This window comes from Procambarus clarkii, chromosome 80 (genome assembly GCF_040958095.1).
Source record: "Procambarus clarkii isolate CNS0578487 chromosome 80, FALCON_Pclarkii_2.0, whole genome shotgun sequence".
NCBI lineage: Eukaryota > Metazoa > Arthropoda > Malacostraca > Decapoda > Cambaridae > Procambarus > Procambarus clarkii.
The window spans coordinates 8,230,174-8,250,426 of NC_091229.1; the positions used below are offsets into that span (position 1 = coordinate 8,230,174).

Below are 20,253 nucleotides of genomic sequence, written 5' to 3' on the forward strand. Positions count from 1 at the left end.
CCTCTCGTCCAGTCTCTCCTCCAATGTCTTGTCCGACCTCTAGTCCAGTCTTCCGCCCAACGTCTTGTCCAACCTCTAGTCCAGTCTCTCGTCCAATGTCTTGTCCAACCTCTAGTCCAGTCTCTCGCCCAATGTCTTGTCTAACCTCTAGTCCAGTCTCCCGCCCAATGTCTTGTCCAGCCTCTAGTCCAGTCTCTCGCCCAATGTCTTGTCTAACCTCTAGCCCAGTCTCTCAATAGTTGACTACTGTATTACTGAACCACCACACCATAATGGTTGACTACTGTATCACTGAACCACCACATCACAAAGTTGACTGTTGTACCATTCAACTCTTTCTTTTTGTACTCACAAAAAGAGTAAGAGATGCACTACCACACAGGATGGGTATGCGGTCCATTACCACTCACAGGAGGTATATGGGGGTCCATTACCAATCACAGAAGGTATATATGACGATCCATTACCAATCACAGGAGATACATGGGGATCCATTGAAACTTGAAGGATATTGGTATGGCACCCCTAAGAGGTTGTGTGTGAAGTTCACTATTACTCAGAGGATGGATATGAGTTTTAATACGACCCAAAGGAAGGCCTTGGGATGCTCTATCCCCCTCTGGATGGAGTTGCACTTCATTACCACCCACAGAAGGGATATGGAGTTCATTACCAGTTACAGTGTGTGTATGGGGTCCATTAGCTCTCACAGAATGGATATCTTTTACTTTTATCCACAGCATGTGTTTACAGTTCATTACCACTCTCAGGAAGGATACGGGGTTTATATGCACTCGTAGGCCTCTTGTTGAATCACTTGTGATATAAAAAGATCATTGATGTGTGAATATATATATATATATATATATATATATATATATATATATATATATATATATATATATATACATATATATATATATATATATATATATATATATATATGTATATATATATAAATATAAATATAAATATAAATATATATATATATATATATATATATATATATATATATATATATATATATATATATATATATATATATATGTCGTACCTAGTAGCCAGAACTCACTTCTCAGCCTACTATTCAAGGCCCGATTTGCCTAATAAGCCAAGTTTTCCTGAATTAATATATTTACTATAATTTTTTTCTTATGAAATGATAAAGCAACCCTTTTCTCTATGTATGAGGTCAATTTTTTTTTATTGGAGTTAAAATTAACGTAGATATATGACCGAACTTAACCAACCCTACCTAACCTAACCTAACCTATATTTATAGGTAAGGTTAGGTTAGGTAGCCAAAAAAAGCTAGGTTAGGTTAGGTTAGGTAGGTTAGGTAGACGAAAAAACATTAATTCATGAAAACTTGGCTTATTAGGCAAATCGGGCCTTGAATAGTAGGCTGAGAAGTGCGTTCTGGCTATTAGGTACGACATATATATATATATATATATATATATATATATATATATGTCGTACCTAGTAGCCAGAACGCACTTCTCAGACTACTATGCAAGGCCCGATTTGCCTAATAAGCCAAGTTTTCATGAATTAATTGTTTTTCGACTACCTAACCTAACCAAACCTAACTTTTTCGGCTACCTAACCAAACCTAACCTATAAAGATAGGTTAGGTTAGGTTAGGTAGGGTTGGTTAGGTTCGGTCATATATCTACATTAATTTTAACTCCAATAAAAAAAATTAACCTCATACATAATGAAATGGGTTGCTTTATCATTTCATTAGAAAAAAATTAGAAAAAAATATATTAATTCAGGAAAACTTGGTTTATTAGGCAAATCGAGCCTTGAATAGTAGGCCAAAAAGTGAGTTCTGGCTACTAGGTACGACATATATATATATATATATATATATATATATTTATATTTATATTTATATTTATATAAATATAAATATAAATATAAATATATATATATATATATATATATATATATATATATATATATTTATATTTATATATAAATATATATATATATATATATATATATATATATATATATATATATATATATATATATATATATATATATTTATATATATATATATATATATATATATATATATATATATATATATATATATATATATATATATATATATATATATATATATATATATATATACCTCTGGTGCAAGTGTAGGGACCCATAGCCTTGGAGAAGAAAATAAAGAGTACTCAGAGAAGACCTTGTGGATCCTCACTGAACACTTTGATATTTTCTTCTCCTACCACCCCTATTCTTTTGTATGTGTGTATATTTATCTAACTTTATTTGAAAATGTCATTACACAAAAAAAGTTACAATATTGATTACATGCAGGGTACAAGGCTGCTTGTCACAAGTTGAACAGTTCCTCCAGCTCCTCAGATGACGGGCAGGAACCATGGATGCAGTGAGCATTTCCTCTCTGGATTGCCACACTAAGGCGCTGAAAAAGAAAACTGGCAGCTGTAGGGTCTTTAGTTGTTTCGATTAGCTTAGACCCCAACTCCTTCAAAAAGCTAGCAGCACTTTTACCCCAGGCACCAAGTGTCTCTGAGGCAATGGGGACAAAATTGTAGTGGTGTTCAAGGTCTCTGTATTTACGTGACTTGGCCGCTTCCCGGTGATTGGCAGCTCCTCCTGCTTGTGTAGCACTGAAGCCAACATAGGTATTGGCTAAAGTTGAAACGCAAGTGTAGTCCCACGCCAACTGTCTACCATTCTTCCAGGGGTTCACCGTGATTCCGTCTGGGCGACCGACAGGCTCATCAGAGTTGCGGGACATTAGGTAATGGGGCTCTCTCTCTGCTGGACAACCGGCTGTGGTAAGGCTTCTCTTAATAATGTCATTGACCTAGCTGTGTGTTGCATGCCATCCTCCTATCCTTTGGCAGAGAAGGCCATGCCGTCCGTATCTATTGGCCTCTGCCTCGCCGCAAATACACCTGTATTCGGTGTGGATTAGGGCAGCGAGGTGGAGAGCCACGGCAATTCGGAGGGCCTGCGGTGTGAGACTGGTGCCCGTTGCTGACATTGGGGTTGCTAATAGGAAATCACCTGCATGGGGAGCTGCAACAGCTCTAAGTCGGGCAGTGTCATGTGGTGTTGTCGCAGCTTCTAGCAAAATCGCAGCTTCTTGGTCGGCAATGAGGCGATCCCAGCTGGATTGCTTATGGGCTTCAGAAGGCGGTGGTTGGGGTGCTGGTCCTGCGAGAGAGACCCATTTGGTTGTGCATTCTGTGAAGCTGGGATCATGTACCCCTGCCTATTGAACTAGGTGCTCAGGTAGGATTTCCTTCACCAAGTTGTCAGACCCCACTGAAGAGGACAGGAACGCTGGTACAGCAATTTGTGTTGCTGTGCGCACGCCAAGGCCCCTGAGTCTGACAGGAAGGGAGGCCTGTTTCCACTGTGAGTCGCTGAGGGAAAGATTGAGGGCTTTTTCTAGTGTTGATTTCAGCAAGCGGTCGTACTCTTCTAATTTAATATTGTTGAAAGATGGCGAACATCTTAGAAAGTAGGTCATCCTGGGGAGGGACAAGCATCTGGTGATGAGGTAAAGTGCATCATGAGCATCGATGTCTTCAATCCTCTCGTTCATCCTCTTCAGGTCAGTGATCTTCTTACCAAGGACCCCGTCAATGGCATTCCTTCCAAGAGGAGCACCTAGGAGTGTGCTGTCCTCAGGGTTGGTTGTATGAATGTCAGGCAAAACAACCTTTATTTGCTCTATTATGTGCTGGTTGGTGGAGGTTATTTCGCCCTTGGAAGGGTTCAGGGTGAGGCCTAGGCTTGCTCCTTGCTCCTGAATTATTCTTATGTCGTCCAAGAGTGAGGCTGGGGAGCCGGCTAGAGTACCATCGTCCAAAAACCAAATGTTCAGCTCACTGGACAGGTTATCAGTGACTTCCTTGATAACTAGGCAGAAAAGAAAAGGAGCAAGAGGGTCACCCTATTGGACACCTTCTTGTGATTCAATTTCATGTTCCCCAAAAAGCAGAGTTAGATTCTTGCTGTAGCATGAGTTTACAAACGGGTAGAGGGAAGGAAAAAGGCGATGAACTGCACTGAGTACTGCATCCCTTCTAACCAGATTGAAAGCATTTTTGAAGTCCAGCTTTATCAGGGCTTTTTCATTCGTAATGTTGGTAGGCTCTAGCTGCATGAACCGCTGCCTCACACCCTTGGGGAATGCCAAACCCAAGCTGTTTTGGCTTCAGCATGTCGGCTGCTGCCTGACTAACTGCTCTAGCAGCAGCCTTAGCGACGAGACGCCGGAATGAGTTGCCCACAGCTATCGGCCTGATTCCTCCATCTTTTTTCCTCAGGGCACAGAGGGTAGCGCCAAAAAAGAGAGGCCGTATGGTCTCTGGTATGTTGCCAGCTAGACATGTGTTGGCGAATCTAGTTATTTCCACCAGGAGGCCCTGTGCAATATCTCCCAGTGCAGGGTTGAGCATTTGTTTGATGTTGTTGGGTCTTAGTCCTGTGAACCCACCTGCTGATCCTGGTGAAAAGGATAGAACTGCTTTATGCACCATGGATTCGAGCACACACAGGGGTTCTGCTCTGGTGATACCGACTAGGGGAACACTGTCGTCACGAGGAGCTCTGGGTGGGTGTTTTTCCCTCAGGGCTTGTGCTGTATCGGCATCCCTGGTGGCAACTGTGTCTTCACTGGTGATGGCTCTGATCGCCCCTATTGTGTTGCCTTCTTCTATTTTCTTGCTGACTGTTGCTCTGATTTTGGATGCCTCGGTTCTGCTGTTGATACCTTTCCTGCTGTGGGTGTTTTTTGGCACAGATGGGGAGGGGTGCCTGGTTGTCCTCTCTAGGAAAACTATTTATAGCCATAATGGCCGAGGGAGCTCGTGATTTGTCTCTCCTTTCAGGGACAGCTAGGCATATGTTTCCAAACAGGAGAAGGTTGCGCTATGCTTGGATGGTTTCGGGGGGGGGTCATTGACCTTTTTCAAGAGGCTGGATAGTTTGGCTGCTGCCTGGGGCCGGGCAGCTTTGGGGATGTACTGCAAGGTTCCAACCGATGTTGCTTTGATGGCTTCTAGTAGATTCTCAGTCGAAATGAAGCTGTTGGAGGTGTTTTCCCTGACTGCTGGAGTGGGGCCTTGATTGATACCCTCTTTGGGAGGGCGCCACATACCCGGACAATCGGTTCCGTTGTGAGCATGCTTGCGCACATCTCCGTTGCGCTTGAGTCTCCACACCTTGTCACACACTTGGCATGTGCCATACCTGTCGTCGTTTGATGGCTCCTCTTGGCTGAGAGAAGCCTGGCTGTCAGTCGTGACCTGCGACATCGGCGGGCGCTGGGCGGGCGCTGGGCGGGCGGCTGGCGGGCGCCGGGCGGGCGCTGTGCGGGGGCTGGGTGGGCGCCGGGCGGGCGCTGGGTGGGCGCTGGGCGGTCGTAGCGTGAAGGGGTGGACACAGGGAGGTAGCGGTCGCGGTTGGGGTGGTGCAGGGGGGGGAGGGTGACTCTTGGGTTGGGTGACGGTACACACTAGCGGGTATGGGGAGGGGGGGAGTAGGGGTCAGAGGGGTGACACTAACACCACACACAGAGATCACACTAACGTGATGCATCAAATGAACAAATCCACAAGGGCCGTGACGAGGATTCGAACCTGCGTCCGGGAGCATCCCAGACACTGCCTTAATCGACTGAGCTACGACAGGGTTAAAAGGGTTGAAACCGAAGTTCATTCTACTGAACTTACTGGATTCTGTAGCCTCTCCGAGGCACAAACCAGGCTTTTAACGTAGGCTTTTAACCAGGCTTTTAACTTTGTCGTAGCTCAGTCGATTAAGGCAGTGTCTAGGATGCTCCCGGAGGCAGGTTCGAATCCTCGTCACGGCCCTTGTGGATTTGTTCATTTGACACTAACACGTTTGTATAATTTCGTGATATATCACTGCACAATATAATCTGGTTCACTGTGGACTCGATGCACTTAAAACACGATACCTGTTTCCCGGGAGCCGAGGTATCTATTTTTCAGGGATATTTTCATAAACACTTACACACTGGTCACCCCCCCTCGTCTGACCTCACAACAGCACCCCATCCCCCCCCACACCCCACCTCCCACCCCCACCACCATAACCGAGGGAGCCCCTCAGGGCGCCCTTGTTGGCCCTCACTGCAGTTCAAACGATTCCACACTGCCAATCCACTTGTTTGATTGTTTTTGGTTGCGATAGTTCACATTGGACACTTCCCACACCTTCCCAGGATGTTCACACTGCACACTGTTGAGTCTGGGCCCGGTGGGGTCAGGATGTCACAAGATAATAGCACATGGCCGGCAGAGCCTCTTCCCAGCGTCCGTTCCCTGTGGCGCCCACAGGGGATATATATATATATATATATATATATATATATATATATATATATATATATATATATATATATATATATATATATATATATGTCGTACCTAGTAGCCAGAACGCACTTCTCAGCCTACTATGCAAGGCCTGATTTGCCTAATAAGCCAAGTTTTCATGAATTAATGTGTTTTCGACTACCTAACCTACCTAACCTAACCTAACCTAACTTTTTCGGCTACTTAACATAACCTAACCTATAAAGATAGGTTAGGTTAGGTTAGGTAAGGTTGGTTAGGTTCGGTCATATATCTACGTTAATTTTAACTCCAATAAAAAAAAATTGTCCTCATACATAATGAAATGGGTAGCTTTATCATTTCATAAGAAAAAAAATAGAGAAAATATATTAATTCAGTAAAACTTGGCTTATTAGGCAAATCGGGCCTTACATAGTAGGCTGAAAAGTGCGTTCTGGCTACTAGGTACGACATATATATATATATATATATATATATATATATATATATATATATATATATATATATATATATATATATATATTATATATATATATATATATATATATATATATATATATATATATATATATATATATATATATATATATATATATGTCGTACCTAGTAGCCAGAACGCACTTCTCAGCCTACTATGGAAGGCCCGATTTGCCTAATAAGTCAAGTTTTCATGAAATAATGTTTTTTCGACTACCTAACCTACCTAACCTAACCAAACCTAACTTTTTCGGCTACCTAACCTAACCTAACCTATAAAGATAGGTTAGGTTAGGTTAGGTAGGGTTGGTTAGGTTCGGTCATATATCTACGTTAATTTTAACTACAATAAAACAAAATTGACCTCATACACAATGAAATGGGTAGCTTTATCATTTCATAAGAAAAAAAATTGAGAAAATATATTAATTCAGGAAAACTTGGCTTATTGGGCAAATCGGGCCTTGCATAGTAGGCTGACAAGTGCGTTCTGGCTACTAGGTACGACATATATATATATATATATATATATATATATATATATATATATATATATATATATATATATATATATATATATATATATATATATATATATATATATATATATATATATATATAGGAAGGGAGTACCACCTCTAGCTGGAAGAAGGGGGACCCATAGCCTCGGAGGAAACCACACATAACGCATTAGAGGGAATGTTTAGATCCCCTCCAATACAGTTTCTGTGTGCTTTTCTCCTACCACTCCCTTCCTTTGTTATTTTTTGTGCTTTATTATGCATTTGATGGTTACAAGATATACATGGGTTGATACAAAAATAATAATGCAAAAAGGTGCTTAAAGGTTATGGATCTCTTGAAAAACACAATATATATATATATATATATATATATATATATATATGTCGTACCTAACAGCCAGAACGCACTTCTCAGCCTACTATGCCCTTGCATAGTAGGTTTGCCTAATTTGCCTAATTGCCCGATTTGCCTAATAAGCCAAGTTTTTCTGAATTAATATATTTTCTCAAATTTTTTTCTTATGAAATGATAAAGCTACCCATTTCATTGTGTATGAGGTCAATTTTGTTTTATTGTAGTTAAAATTAACGTAGATATATGACCGAACCTAACCAACCCTACCTAACCTAACCTAACCTATTTTTATAGGTTAGGTTGGGTTAGGTAACCGAAAAAGGTAGGTTAGGTTAGGTTAGGTAGGTTAGGTCGTCGAAAAAACATTAATTCATGAAAACGTGGCTTATTAGGCAAATTAGGCCTTGCATAGTAGGCTCAAAAGTGCGTTCTGGCTACTAGGTACGACATATATATATATATTGTGACGGAGTTCCCCCCCTTATAATTCTCCCACGCCTGCAGTAAGAGTCATGTCTACTTTTCTCAAGCGTTCTCTACGTTGCAGGCTACAATTTGATATATGGGAGAGAGTGAAGTGTTCTCGGAGAGCCGAGAAATTTGTGAAATAGTGATATTTTGGCCTGTGGTTTAGGCCCTTTAGGGAGCCAAGATGGCGCTGGCTTCCCTGATCTCCCGCCAAAACCGTGTGACGTCAGTGGCACCGGATTGGTCACCGACAGCAATGTGGCACCGGGAGCCAATGAAAACCTCCCGTGGCGAAAGTGACGTCACGAAGGAAGGGGGTCCGGCCAGCGCGCCGGGCTGGCGCCAGCAGTCAGACACGACACGTCATAGAGGTCGGACGTGTGACGAGTGGTCCTGTCTGTCGGACAGCTGTTTCCCACTACCGTGGATTTACGCGTCACCTGAAGTCCGCCAGTACTCTGAGAAGTCTTCCCTAGTTCATGTGTTGAACCAGAAGAGGGAATTGACGGTTATTTGAGCAACAAGTGCTCCAGTCAGGTACTGTGCCAGTAGCAGTGAAGCCGTGCAGTGACGTATGTTGACGCCTGTGGCAATTCACCAGTTCGTGACAGCGTAGTGGCTGACAGAACCACTGGGTAGCTGAGGAAGAGAGGACTATTTGGGGAAACCGAACGACTGTAGCTGAGACGTAGGCGACAGCCGTTGCTGGGAGAAGACGACGGCCAGGAGACCGACTCCAACCTTCAAGAAGTCAAGAAGGAGGACGGACCTGCAGTGAGGAGGCACGGAGACGACGCGCTAAACGGTGGGACGACGAGAGGCTCTGGTAGGACACGACGACGTGTAGTGTGGGGGCGTTCCCGACACGAGGACCAGGAGCTACATCTCGACTCTCATCGGAGGATAGGGTGAAGTAGGTGGTTCTAGTTTCCTCCCCATTCCCCTTTAGTTAGCTATATTATTTGGCTATATTATCTAGCCTGAAGATTTTATATGTCGTGAGCAAGTCTCACCTATGTCATGGTAAAGCACCAGTGTGCTAGACAGTACTATCAAGAGTACTTGTAATATTCATGTTGATTATTGGTGTGTACAGGCACCAGGAACCAGTGATAAATTTACTGTGTTGTGTATATCTTTCTATAGATTTTGATATGAACATATAGTGGTAAATTATATATAAGATTATGCCAGTATTTGGAGGTTAGGCTATGTGCCCAGAAACTATTTATTTTCCATGTATTGATGATTGATTTATATACCATATATATGTCTATGTCCATTCAGTGAATAATCATTTGTGAGTACAGTGAATTATTGCGTTATCGCCGACGAGAGAAAGTACTGAAAACTCCCGTGTTAATATTTCATTATATATTGTTGGATAAATAACAGTGTAAGACCATTACAGTGAATCATTGTAGAATTGATTGTAGAGAAGACTGTTTGAGCCTGAGTACAGTGTAACTAAGTGATTCGGTTTTATTTGTGCCAATATCGAGTGTGCGAGTTTTTAGTAATATTGGAGAATTTAAAGAAACCGCGCGCGTGAATCTAGCAAACAAGCAAATTTCGCGCGGAGTGACCATTGCGATCAGCTGTTCTTGACACTTGATGAGGAGGGGAGAGTGTTGCCCTCTAGCGGTCGCATAATATCCGTGGGAATTACCGGCCGAGTCAGGATCTGTTGATTTATCGGTTATTGTGTGGCCTTGTGACATCTTTCATACATTTTAAGTAAAATACAAAGCTATCTTAGTGGTTTTTATCATTCCCTCCATTGGTCTTGTGGCTATATTATACTGGTAAACATAGAGTGATAACAATAAGCACCTGCCTGATTCCTGATCTTTGAGTGTGACCTTGCCAAGGCTACCACTGGATACACCAGTCCACTGATGGTGTTATTGGCCACCTTAAACACCAATTGGCGACCTTGTGATTAACCGTAGAGCCCTATTGTTGGGGAGGGCACACGACGGTCGATGTGATCGAGTCGTGTTCTCACTCTTTCTTAATAAGAGGCCGTTAAGATTGACTGGGAGACTCTCCTGGCGTGCAGTGGCGCCGTGAGGATCGAGGGAAGACCCGCAGGGCTACGGTGAGTTACCTTGAGCATAACTATTGCTCACCCCAGAGTAAGGGTAGAGAATAATAGAGAGGTGAAACCCCAACAATGGCGACCTTGCCAGGATATAGATCGGAGTAAAGGTTGCAGTGGTACTTGGCAGTGGTGTTAGAGATCAGGTGCAGGTTAACACTCGTAGCACAAGATGGAGGATGATAAAGTAGCGAGGTTTATTGACTCTAGAGACGAACAGGTGCTGGAAGAGTGCACCAAGGCACAGTTACAGGCTATAGCGGATCATTTTGGAATAAAGCTGAAATCTGCCAGAGTTGGTGAAAGAAGACTAGAGATAATGGCTCAGCTCAAGGCTCGAGACGAAGCTTTGGGGGAGGAACGGCCCCAAACACCTGCCAGTGAGGGTGAACACCTGAGTATTGGTGGAAGCAGCAGGGGATCCAGCGGCAGCAGGCACAGCATAAAGCTGGAAATAATGAAGCTGCAGCTAGAAGCGCAGCTGAGGAGAGAGGAAGCACAGCAGCGCAAAGAAGAGCGAGAAGCAGAAGCGCAGCTGAGGAGAGAAGAAGCAGAAGCGCAGCTGAGGAGAGAAGAAGCAGAAGCGCAGCTGAGGAGAGAAGAAGCAGAAGCGCAGCTGAGGAGAGAGGAAGCACAGCAGCGCAAAGAAGAGCGAGAAGCAGAAGCGCAGCTGAGGAGAGAAGAAGCAGAAGCGCAGCTGAGGAGAGAAGAGGCACAGCAGCGCAAAGAAGAGCGAGAAGGACAGACGAAGCGTGAGGAACGAGAAGCACAGCTGCGCCGGGAAGAGCAAGAGCGAGAAGCACAGCTGCGCCGGGAAGAGCAAGAACGAGAAGCACAACTACGCAGGGAAGAACGAGAGCAAGAAGTTAGGCTGAGACAAATGGAAATAGAAGCCAACCAGGAGGTGGAGCTGAAGCGAGCTGAACTGGGACTAGGTGCCCCTGCCCCGCCACAGGAAGACCGACGAGTGAGGGAACGAGACCTGCCGGTCTTTGTGCCTAGTGAAGCCGAAAGTTTCTTCGATCACTTTGAGAGAGTTGCTGCTATGAAGAGGTGGCCGAGGGCGGAGTGGGCGGAGTTGGTCCAAGGAAGGCTCACAGGGGAAGCTCGCCAAGCCTTCACTATGCTCGACTTCCAAGAATGCACTAACTACGATGCGGTAAAACGAGCTGTGCTCCGTTCCTTTAAGCTCACGCCAGAGTGTTACAGAAAGAGGTTTAGAGAATGTACCCGGTTGCCAGGAAAATCGTATGCGGAGACGGCGAGGGACATTGAAAGAAAGCTCCTTAAGTGGCTGGACTCTGAAGAAGCAAGGTCGGTCGAAGAGGTCAAGGAACTAATGGCCATGGAAAAGTTTATGTCCGTGCTCTCTCCTGAGATCAGGATGAGGATAAAGGAGGCGGACATAAAGGACCTGAGGGCCGCAGCCGACCGGGCCGACATGCTAGAAGAAGCCCTACGCCCACGCCGAGAGGGACAGAACCGGCCACCCGCATACGTCGGAAACGATAGGAGTTATAGAAGGACGGATGGATGGAGGACAGGAACGAGTTCTCCCAAGTCCCATTTCTCAAGTTGGAACACCCGAGGGACAAAAGGTGTTGTAGAGCCGATAGGGGAGAACCAAGCTGAGAGCTCGGGAACTGTTACTGCAGGGAAAGAAACGACAAGTGAGGCGGGAAAGACACAGGGTGCGACGGCCTCTGGAGGCAGTGCTAAGGCGAGCGGTGGTGGATGGTCTCCGCCGAAGGGCCGCTGCTACAACTGCGGAATACCCGGACACGTCGCGCGGGAATGCAGACGCCCTAAGCAGCGGGGACACGTCGCTTTAGTGATGTTCGAGGACCAGAGGGCCGAGGGAGTGCGGGATGAACCCGTGCTGAATGGGGAGAAGAAAATTCACCCGTTCATGTGTCAAGGAACCGTAAGGATGGGGGTCGCAGACCCCATCCCAGTGAAGATGCTAAGAGACACCGGGGCTGATTTTACCCTGGTAAGTGAAACCCTGTTCCCCGAGGGTTACAAGAATACCAGTGTGGGGGTGGCAAGTGTGACCACTGTGGGAGGCCCAGTGAGGATGCCCCTACACCAGGTAACTTTAAATTCCGAATATGGCTGCCAGACCCTAGAGGTGGGAATCTGTACATCAATGCCCAAGATGGAGGCGCAGGTCATCTTGGGGAATGAGGCATGTGGAGGATACGTCCTCCCGCATCTCGTGAAGGGCGAAGAGTGCATAGAACAGTACAAGGAGACAGGCGGGGAGTTGAACGCCTGTGGGGACGAGAAGGGAATCGCACCGGTGGCGATCCCAGTTTGTACTGTGACACCGAGGCAACGCGAAGAACCAGGAGGTTGTGGATCTGATGGGGCTGAGGAGTCGACTGACAGCCTGGGAACAGATCACCTCTACGTAGGACCCAGAGAACGAGTGGAGGGCGAGAGTAGCCCGAATGGTGAGTTGCAGGTGACACTCACCAGTTCTCCAGGGGTAAGCCGCACTCGTCTCGGAGAGTTACAGCAGGAGTTCCCCGAATTGGTTAATAAGGCCGAAGGAGGACGTGTGGGTCCTGAGAAGGCTTACTTTCCATTTATCTATATTATATATGCCATGCTATCCATGCTGAAGGAACGATGGACACCAGGAGCGACCGTGGGAACGGTGATTAAATATGTCCAGAAGTTCAAAGAACGTCTCACTCGAGCGAAGGGACTGGCTAGGAAACTCCTGAAGAAGGCGCAACGTAAGATGTCGAAGTGGTACGACAGGAGAGCTGCGCAGAGGGATTTTCAGATCGGATCCCAAGTATTGGTTGTGCTGCCAAGTAAAGGTAGAGTGACCAGGTCGCGGTTCAAGAGACCATACCGAGTGCTGCGACGGTTGGGTCCAGTGTCGTACGAGATTGGGAAGCCGGATGGACCCCGGAAGAAACAGGTGTGTCGCATGGACCGCCTGAGACCTTTCTTCACTGTGGAAGGAAGAGCCGCCAAGCAGGACGGAACGAATACCCGGGAAACCCAGCGGAAGACGGGTCTGAGTGTACCGAGGGACCGAGAACTCCCGGAGGAGGAAAGTAAGTGGTCCAGGGCGAACGGCACCAGTCTCACCCGCACTGAGAGTCTGACAAGGATCAAGGTCAAGCACATCAAGGGGAAGGACGACGTAGTAGCGGACGCCCTATCCCGCATCCACTAACCAGACATGACTCTTATTTTAAGGGGAGGGGTATGTGACGGAGTTCCCCCCCTTATAATTCTCCCACGCCTGCAGTAAGAGTCATGTCTACTTTTCTCAAGCGTTCTCTACGTTGCAGGCTACAATTTGATATATGGGAGAGAGTGAAGTGTTCTCGGAGAGCCGAGAAATTTGTGAAATAGTGATATTTTGGCCTGTGGTTTAGGCCCTTTAGGGAGCCAAGATGGCGCTGGCTTCCCTGATCTCCCGCCAAAACCGTGTGACGTCAGTGGCACCGGATTGGTCACCGACAGCAATGTGGCACCGGGAGCCAATGAAAACCTCCCGTGGCGAAAGTGACGTCACGAAGGAAGGGGGTCCGGCCAGCGCGCCGGGCTGGCGCCAGCAGTCAGACACGACACGTCATAGAGGTCGGACGTGTGACGAGTGGTCCTGTCTGTCGGACAGCTGTTTCCCACTACCGTGGATTTACGCGTCACCTGAAGTCCGCCAGTACTCTGAGAAGTCTTCCCTAGTTCATGTGTTGAACCAGAAGAGGGAATTGACGGTTATTTGAGCAACAAGTGCTCCAGTCAGGTACTGTGCCAGTAGCAGTGAAGCCGTGCAGTGACGTATGTTGACGCCTGTGGCAATTCACCAGTTCGTGACAGCGTAGTGGCTGACAGAACCACTGGGTAGCTGAGGAAGAGAGGACTATTTGGGGAAACCGAACGACTGTAGCTGAGACGTAGGCGACAGCCGTTGCTGGGAGAAGACGACGGCCAGGAGACCGACTCCAACCTTCAAGAAGTCAAGAAGGAGGACGGACCTGCAGTGAGGAGGCACGGAGACGACGCGCTAAACGGTGGGACGACGAGAGGCTCTGGTAGGACACGACGACGTGTAGTGTGGGGGCGTTCCCGACACGAGGACCAGGAGCTACATCTCGACTCTCATCGGAGGATAGGGTGAAGTAGGTGGTTCTAGTTTCCTCCCCATTCCCCTTTAGTTAGCTATATTATTTGGCTATATTATCTAGCCTGAAGATTTTATATGTCGTGAGCAAGTCTCACCTATGTCATGGTAAAGCACCAGTGTGCTAGACAGTACTATCAAGAGTACTTGTAATATTCATGTTGATTATTGGTGTGTACAGGCACCAGGAACCAGTGATAAATTTACTGTGTTGTGTATATCTTTCTATAGATTTTGATATGAACATATAGTGGTAAATTATATATAAGATTATGCCAGTATTTGGAGGTTAGGCTATGTGCCCAGAAACTATTTATTTTCCATGTATTGATGATTGATTTATATACCATATATATGTCTATGTCCATTCAGTGAATAATCATTTGTGAGTACAGTGAATTATTGCGTTATCGCCGACGAGAGAAAGTACTGAAAACTCCCGTGTTAATATTTCATTATATATTGTTGGATAAATAACAGTGTAAGACCATTACAGTGAATCATTGTAGAATTGATTGTAGAGAAGACTGTTTGAGCCTGAGTACAGTGTAACTAAGTGATTCGGTTTATTTGTGCCAATATCGAGTGTGCGAGTTTCTAGTAATATTGGAGAATTTAAAGAAACCGCGCGCGTGAATCTAGCAAACAAGCAAATTTCGCGCGGAGTGACCATTGCGATCAGCTGTTCTTGACACTTGATGAGGAGGGGAGAGTGTTGCCCTCTAGCGGTCGCATAATATCCGTGGGAATTACCGGCCGAGTCAGGATCAGTTGATTTATCGGTTATTGTGTGGCCTTGTGACATCTTTCATACATTTTAAGTAAAATACAAAGCTATCTTAGTGGTTTTTATCATTCCCTCCATTGGTCTTGTGGCTATATTATACTGGTAAACATAGAGTGATAACAATAAGCACCTGCCTGATTCCTGATCTTTGAGTGTGACCTTGCCAAGGCTACCACTGGATACACCAGTCCACTGATGGTGTTATTGGCCACCTTAAACACCAATTGGCGACCTTGTGATTAACCGTAGAGCCCTATTGTTGGGGAGGGCACACGACGGTCGATGTGATCGAGTCGTGTTCTCACTCTTTCTTAATAAGAGGCCGTTAAGATTGACTGGGAGACTCTCCTGGCGTGCAGTGGCGCCGTGAGGATCGAGGGAAGACCCGCAGGGCTACGGTGAGTTACCTTGAGCATAACTATTGCTCACCCCAGAGTAAGGGTAGAGAATAATAGAGAGGTGAAACCCCAACAATATATATATATATATATATATATATATATTTGTGTAAATGATTGAATAGAAATATGTACATGTGTTGTTGTATATGACCGAAAGGGTAAGATTCTAACACGAATCTTCTCTATATTTCTTACGTTTTTCTTCACTCCCGAGGGTAATTATAAAATTAACTCTCCAAGTTCATTACCACTCACAATCCAATTTATGGTCCAATTCCATAAATAAAAATGTGAAATGGAACTTTGGAGAGTTAATTTTTGTATTACCCTTGACAGTGAAGAAAAACGTAAGAAATATTGAGAAGATTCGTGATAGAATCATTTATCATACCCTTTCAGTCAAATTCAACAACATGTTTACAAGAAAGACTGCTACCAAAATATACTAATATGTACATGAATATATATAACATTAACAATTGTGTAACTAGCGTCAAAAGATTGCCACAAGCTTAGCTAAATGAACTAAGGTGTTCAATTCGTGCACCCATTATATACCTCTGTAACCCTTTCCTTAATATGGAAAGGATAGGGGATCTAAAAGCACTTAAAGAAAATAGGTATGGAACCATCTAAAGGATGGTTACAGGGTCCACTGCCACTCACAGGATAGGTATGGGATTCACTGCCGCTTTCGGGATGAGTATGGGGTTCACTACCGCTCGTAGAATGGGTATGGGGTTCTCTACCGCTCGCAGGATGGTTACGGGGTTCACTACCGCTCGCAGGATAGGTATGGGGTTGACTACCGCTCGCAGGATGGGTATGGGGTTCTCTACCGCTCGCAGGATGGGTATGAGGTTCACTACCGCTTGCAGGATAAAGTATGGGGTTCACTACCGCTCGCAGGATGGGTATGGGGTTCACTACCGCTCGCAGGATGGGTATGGGGTTCTCTACCGCTCGCAAGATGGGTATGGGGTTCTCTACCACTTGCAGGATGGGTATGAGGTTCACTACCGCTCGCAGAATGCGTATGTGGTTCACTACCGTTCGCAGGATGGGTATGGGGTTCACTACCGCTCCCAGGATGGGTATGAGGTCCACTGCCACTCACAGATTGGGTATGGGGTTCACTACCGCTCGCAGGATGGGTATGAGGTTCACTACCGCTCGCAGGATGGGTATGAGGTTCACTACCGCTCGCAGGATAAAGTATGGGGTTCACTACCGCTCGCAGGATGGGTATGGGGTTCTCTACCGCTCGCAAGATGGGTATGGGGTTCTCTACCGCTCGCAGGATGGGTATGAGGTTCCCTACCGCTCGCAGGATAGGTATGGGGTTCACTACCGCTCGCAGGATAAGTATAGGGTTCACTACCGCTCGCAGGAGTGGTATGGGGTTCTCTATCGCTCGCAGGATGAGTATGGAGTTCACTACCACTCGCAGGATGGGTATGGGGTTCTCTGCCACTCGCAGGATGGGAATGGGGTTCTCTACCACTCGCAGGATGAGTATGGGGTTCACTACCACTCGCAGGATGGGTATGGGGTTCTCTACCACTCGCAGGATGGGTATGGGGTTCTCTACCACTCGCAGGATGGGTATGGGGTTTACTACCGCTCGCAGGATGGGTTTGGGATTCACTACCGCTCGCAAGATGATTATTGGGTGCAATATCATACACAAGAATGGGATAGGTGTCCAATACTACTCACAGAATGGGTATGGGGTTCAATACAACTCAAATGATAGGTACGGGGTCCGCTACCACGTACAGGATGGGTATTGGATGCAAAATGTGATGAAAAATGTGACTTATGTGATGCATATCAACAAATAATATTAAATTATTTTGATTGATTCTTTCCTAATTATGCACCCCATACCCATCCCGTGGGCGGTGGTGGAAAGGGTTACAGAGACACATAATGAGTTCAGGAACTGAACACCATAGTTCATTTAGCTAAGCAAGTGACAATCTTTTGAAGCTAGTTACACAATTGTTAATGTTATATATACATGTACATATATATTTAATCATTTACCCAAATACATATACACGTCGATAATCGTTTTTATATCACAAGTGATTCAACAAGAGGCTAACAAAAGTCACTATACAAGGCACTTTACATCTTTGGTGAGTCACAGTTACTAGTCTTGCTCCACACCCACCCACAGCTTGTCACTAGTCCTGCTCCACACCCACCCACAGCTTGTCACTAGTCTTGCTCCACACCCACCCACAGCTTGTCACTAGTCTTGCTCCACACCCACTCACAGCTTGTCACTAGTCTTGCTCCACACCCACCCACATCTTGTCACTAGTCTTGCTCCACACCCACCCACAGCTTGTCACTAGTCTTGCTCCACACCCACCCACAGCTTGTCACTAGTCTTGCTCCACACCCACCCACAGCTTGTCACTAGTCAAGCTCCACACCCACCCACAGCTTGTCACTAATCTTGCTCCACATCCACCCACAGCTTGTCACTAGTCTTGCTCCACACCCAGCCACAGCTTGTCACTAATCTTGCTCCACACCCACCCACAGCTTGTCACTAGTCTTGCTCCACAGCTTTACAGTCAGGCATGCATTACCTACAGTAAGCAAATTTTGGGTAATTCGCTATACTTCCCGACAGTACATCATTATGAATGAAGTACTTACACATTTCTTGGACTCCATTGATGGTGCTATCTCTGAATTTCGCGATTTTTTTCACATTCCATTATATTTATACTTATTATAATACTTATTATACCATTATTATTAAATCATATTGTGATTGAATACTGGCCTTGTTCGTCTGGAACAAGGTATTAAAAAGCTCCACTTACCGTCAGCAACAGAGCTGAGAGCAGCAACAGCTTCATCGTGGCTTCTGCTGGAGAGGTGAAGGTGTTGACGACTGCTTGAGAGGAGGTGATACTGACCAAGACCTGTGGCAGGTGAATGGTTCAGTAGGTGTTGCTGGCGGGACACGTGTGGCTGGTGTGGGGTTCCCCGGGCGCTTAAGGATGTACTGAGAGATGTTCCCCAAGGAGAGCGCTGGCACCTCTCACAGTTCCCTGGGTCCGCGCTGTGTAAAAACTGGAGCTGTGTTGTCCGGCCGGAGCCGCAGCTAACCAGTCCAGGACGACGAATATTATGACTCGTTTTCTTAACACATTGGTCGACCTGGCAACCTCTGGGTTCTTGGAACACCGCTGAGTCTCTCCTGAACGTGTTCCTCTTCCACAACACTGATTACCTCACACTGCTTAACTAACTTTGTTTATATAGCAGTGTTACCCTAACAGTCTTATATCAGTGTTACCCTAACAGTGCTTATAGCAGTGTTACCCTAACAGTGCTTATAGCAGTGTTACCCTAACAGTCTTATATCAGTGTTACCCTAACAGTGCTTATAGCAGTGTTACCCTAACAGTGCTTATAGCAGTGTTACCCTAACAGTGCTTATAGCAGGGTTACCCTAACAGTCTTATATCAGTGTTACCCTAACAGTGCTTATAGCAGTGTTATCCTAACAGTGCTTATAGCAATGTTACCCTAACAGTGCTTATAGCAGTGTTACCCTAACAGTCTTATATCAGTGTTACCCTAACAGTGCTTATAGCAGTGTTATCCTAACAGTGCTTATAGCAATGTTACCCTAACAGTGCTTATAGCAGTGTTACCCTAACAGTGCTTATAACATTGTTACCCTAACAGTGCTTATAGCAGTGTTACCCTAACAGTGCTTATAGCAGTGTTACCCTAACAGTGCTTATAGCAGTGTTACCCTAACAGTGCTTATAGCAGTGTTACCCTAACAGTGCTTATAGCAGTGTTACCCTAACAGTGATTATAGCAGTGTTACCCTAACAGTGCTTATAGCAGTTACCTTAACAGTGCTTATAGCAGTGTTACCCTAACAGTGCTTATAGCAGTGTTACCCTAACAGTGCTTATAGCAGTGTTACCCTAACAGTTCTTATAACAGTGTTACCCTAACAGTGCCTATAACAGTGTTACCCTAACAGTGCTCATAGCAGTGTTACCCTAACAGTTCTTATAACAGTGTTACCCTAACAGTGCTTATAACAGTGTTACCCTAACAGTGCTTATAGCAGTGCTTGTATGACAGTGCTTATATATCAGTGCTAGCCTAACATTGATTATATAGCTGTACTCACCTAGTTGTGCTGCGGAGGTTCAGCTCTGGCTCTTTGGTCCCCGTCTCTCAACTGTCAATCAACTGATGTACAGGTTTCAGAGCCTACTGGGCTCTTGTCTTATCTATATTTGAAACTGTGTATGGAGTCAGCCTCCGCCACATCACTGCCTAATGCATTCCATTTGTTAACTAATCTGACACTGAAAAAGTTCTTTCTTGTCTCTGTGGCTCATTTGGGCACTATTTCCACCTGTGTCCCCTAGTGCGTGTGCTTGTGTTAAATAGCATGTCCTTATCTACCCTATCAATTCGTTTTAGAATCTTGTATGGTTTGATCATGTCCCCCCTAACTCTTCCGTCTTCCAGCGACTTGAGGTTTAATTCCCGTAGTCCCTCCTCGTAGCTCATACCTCTCAGCTCGGGTACTATTA

The 20,253-nt window shown here is 45.4% G+C and overlaps 1 protein-coding gene across 1 annotated transcript in view; it reads right to left on the minus strand.

Annotated features, from left to right (window-relative positions):
- Positions 1 to 18,728, minus strand: part of LOC123748454 (uncharacterized) — a 34,573-nt gene extending 15,845 nt beyond the window's left edge. The window contains exon 1 of the mRNA XM_069314743.1: positions 18,505 to 18,728. Coding sequence (XP_069170844.1) covers positions 18,505 to 18,540 — 36 coding nt within the window. The 5' untranslated portion in view covers positions 18,541 to 18,728. The remainder of the gene's footprint in view (positions 1 to 18,504) is intronic.
- Positions 18,729 to 20,253: the final 1,525 nt, after the last annotated feature.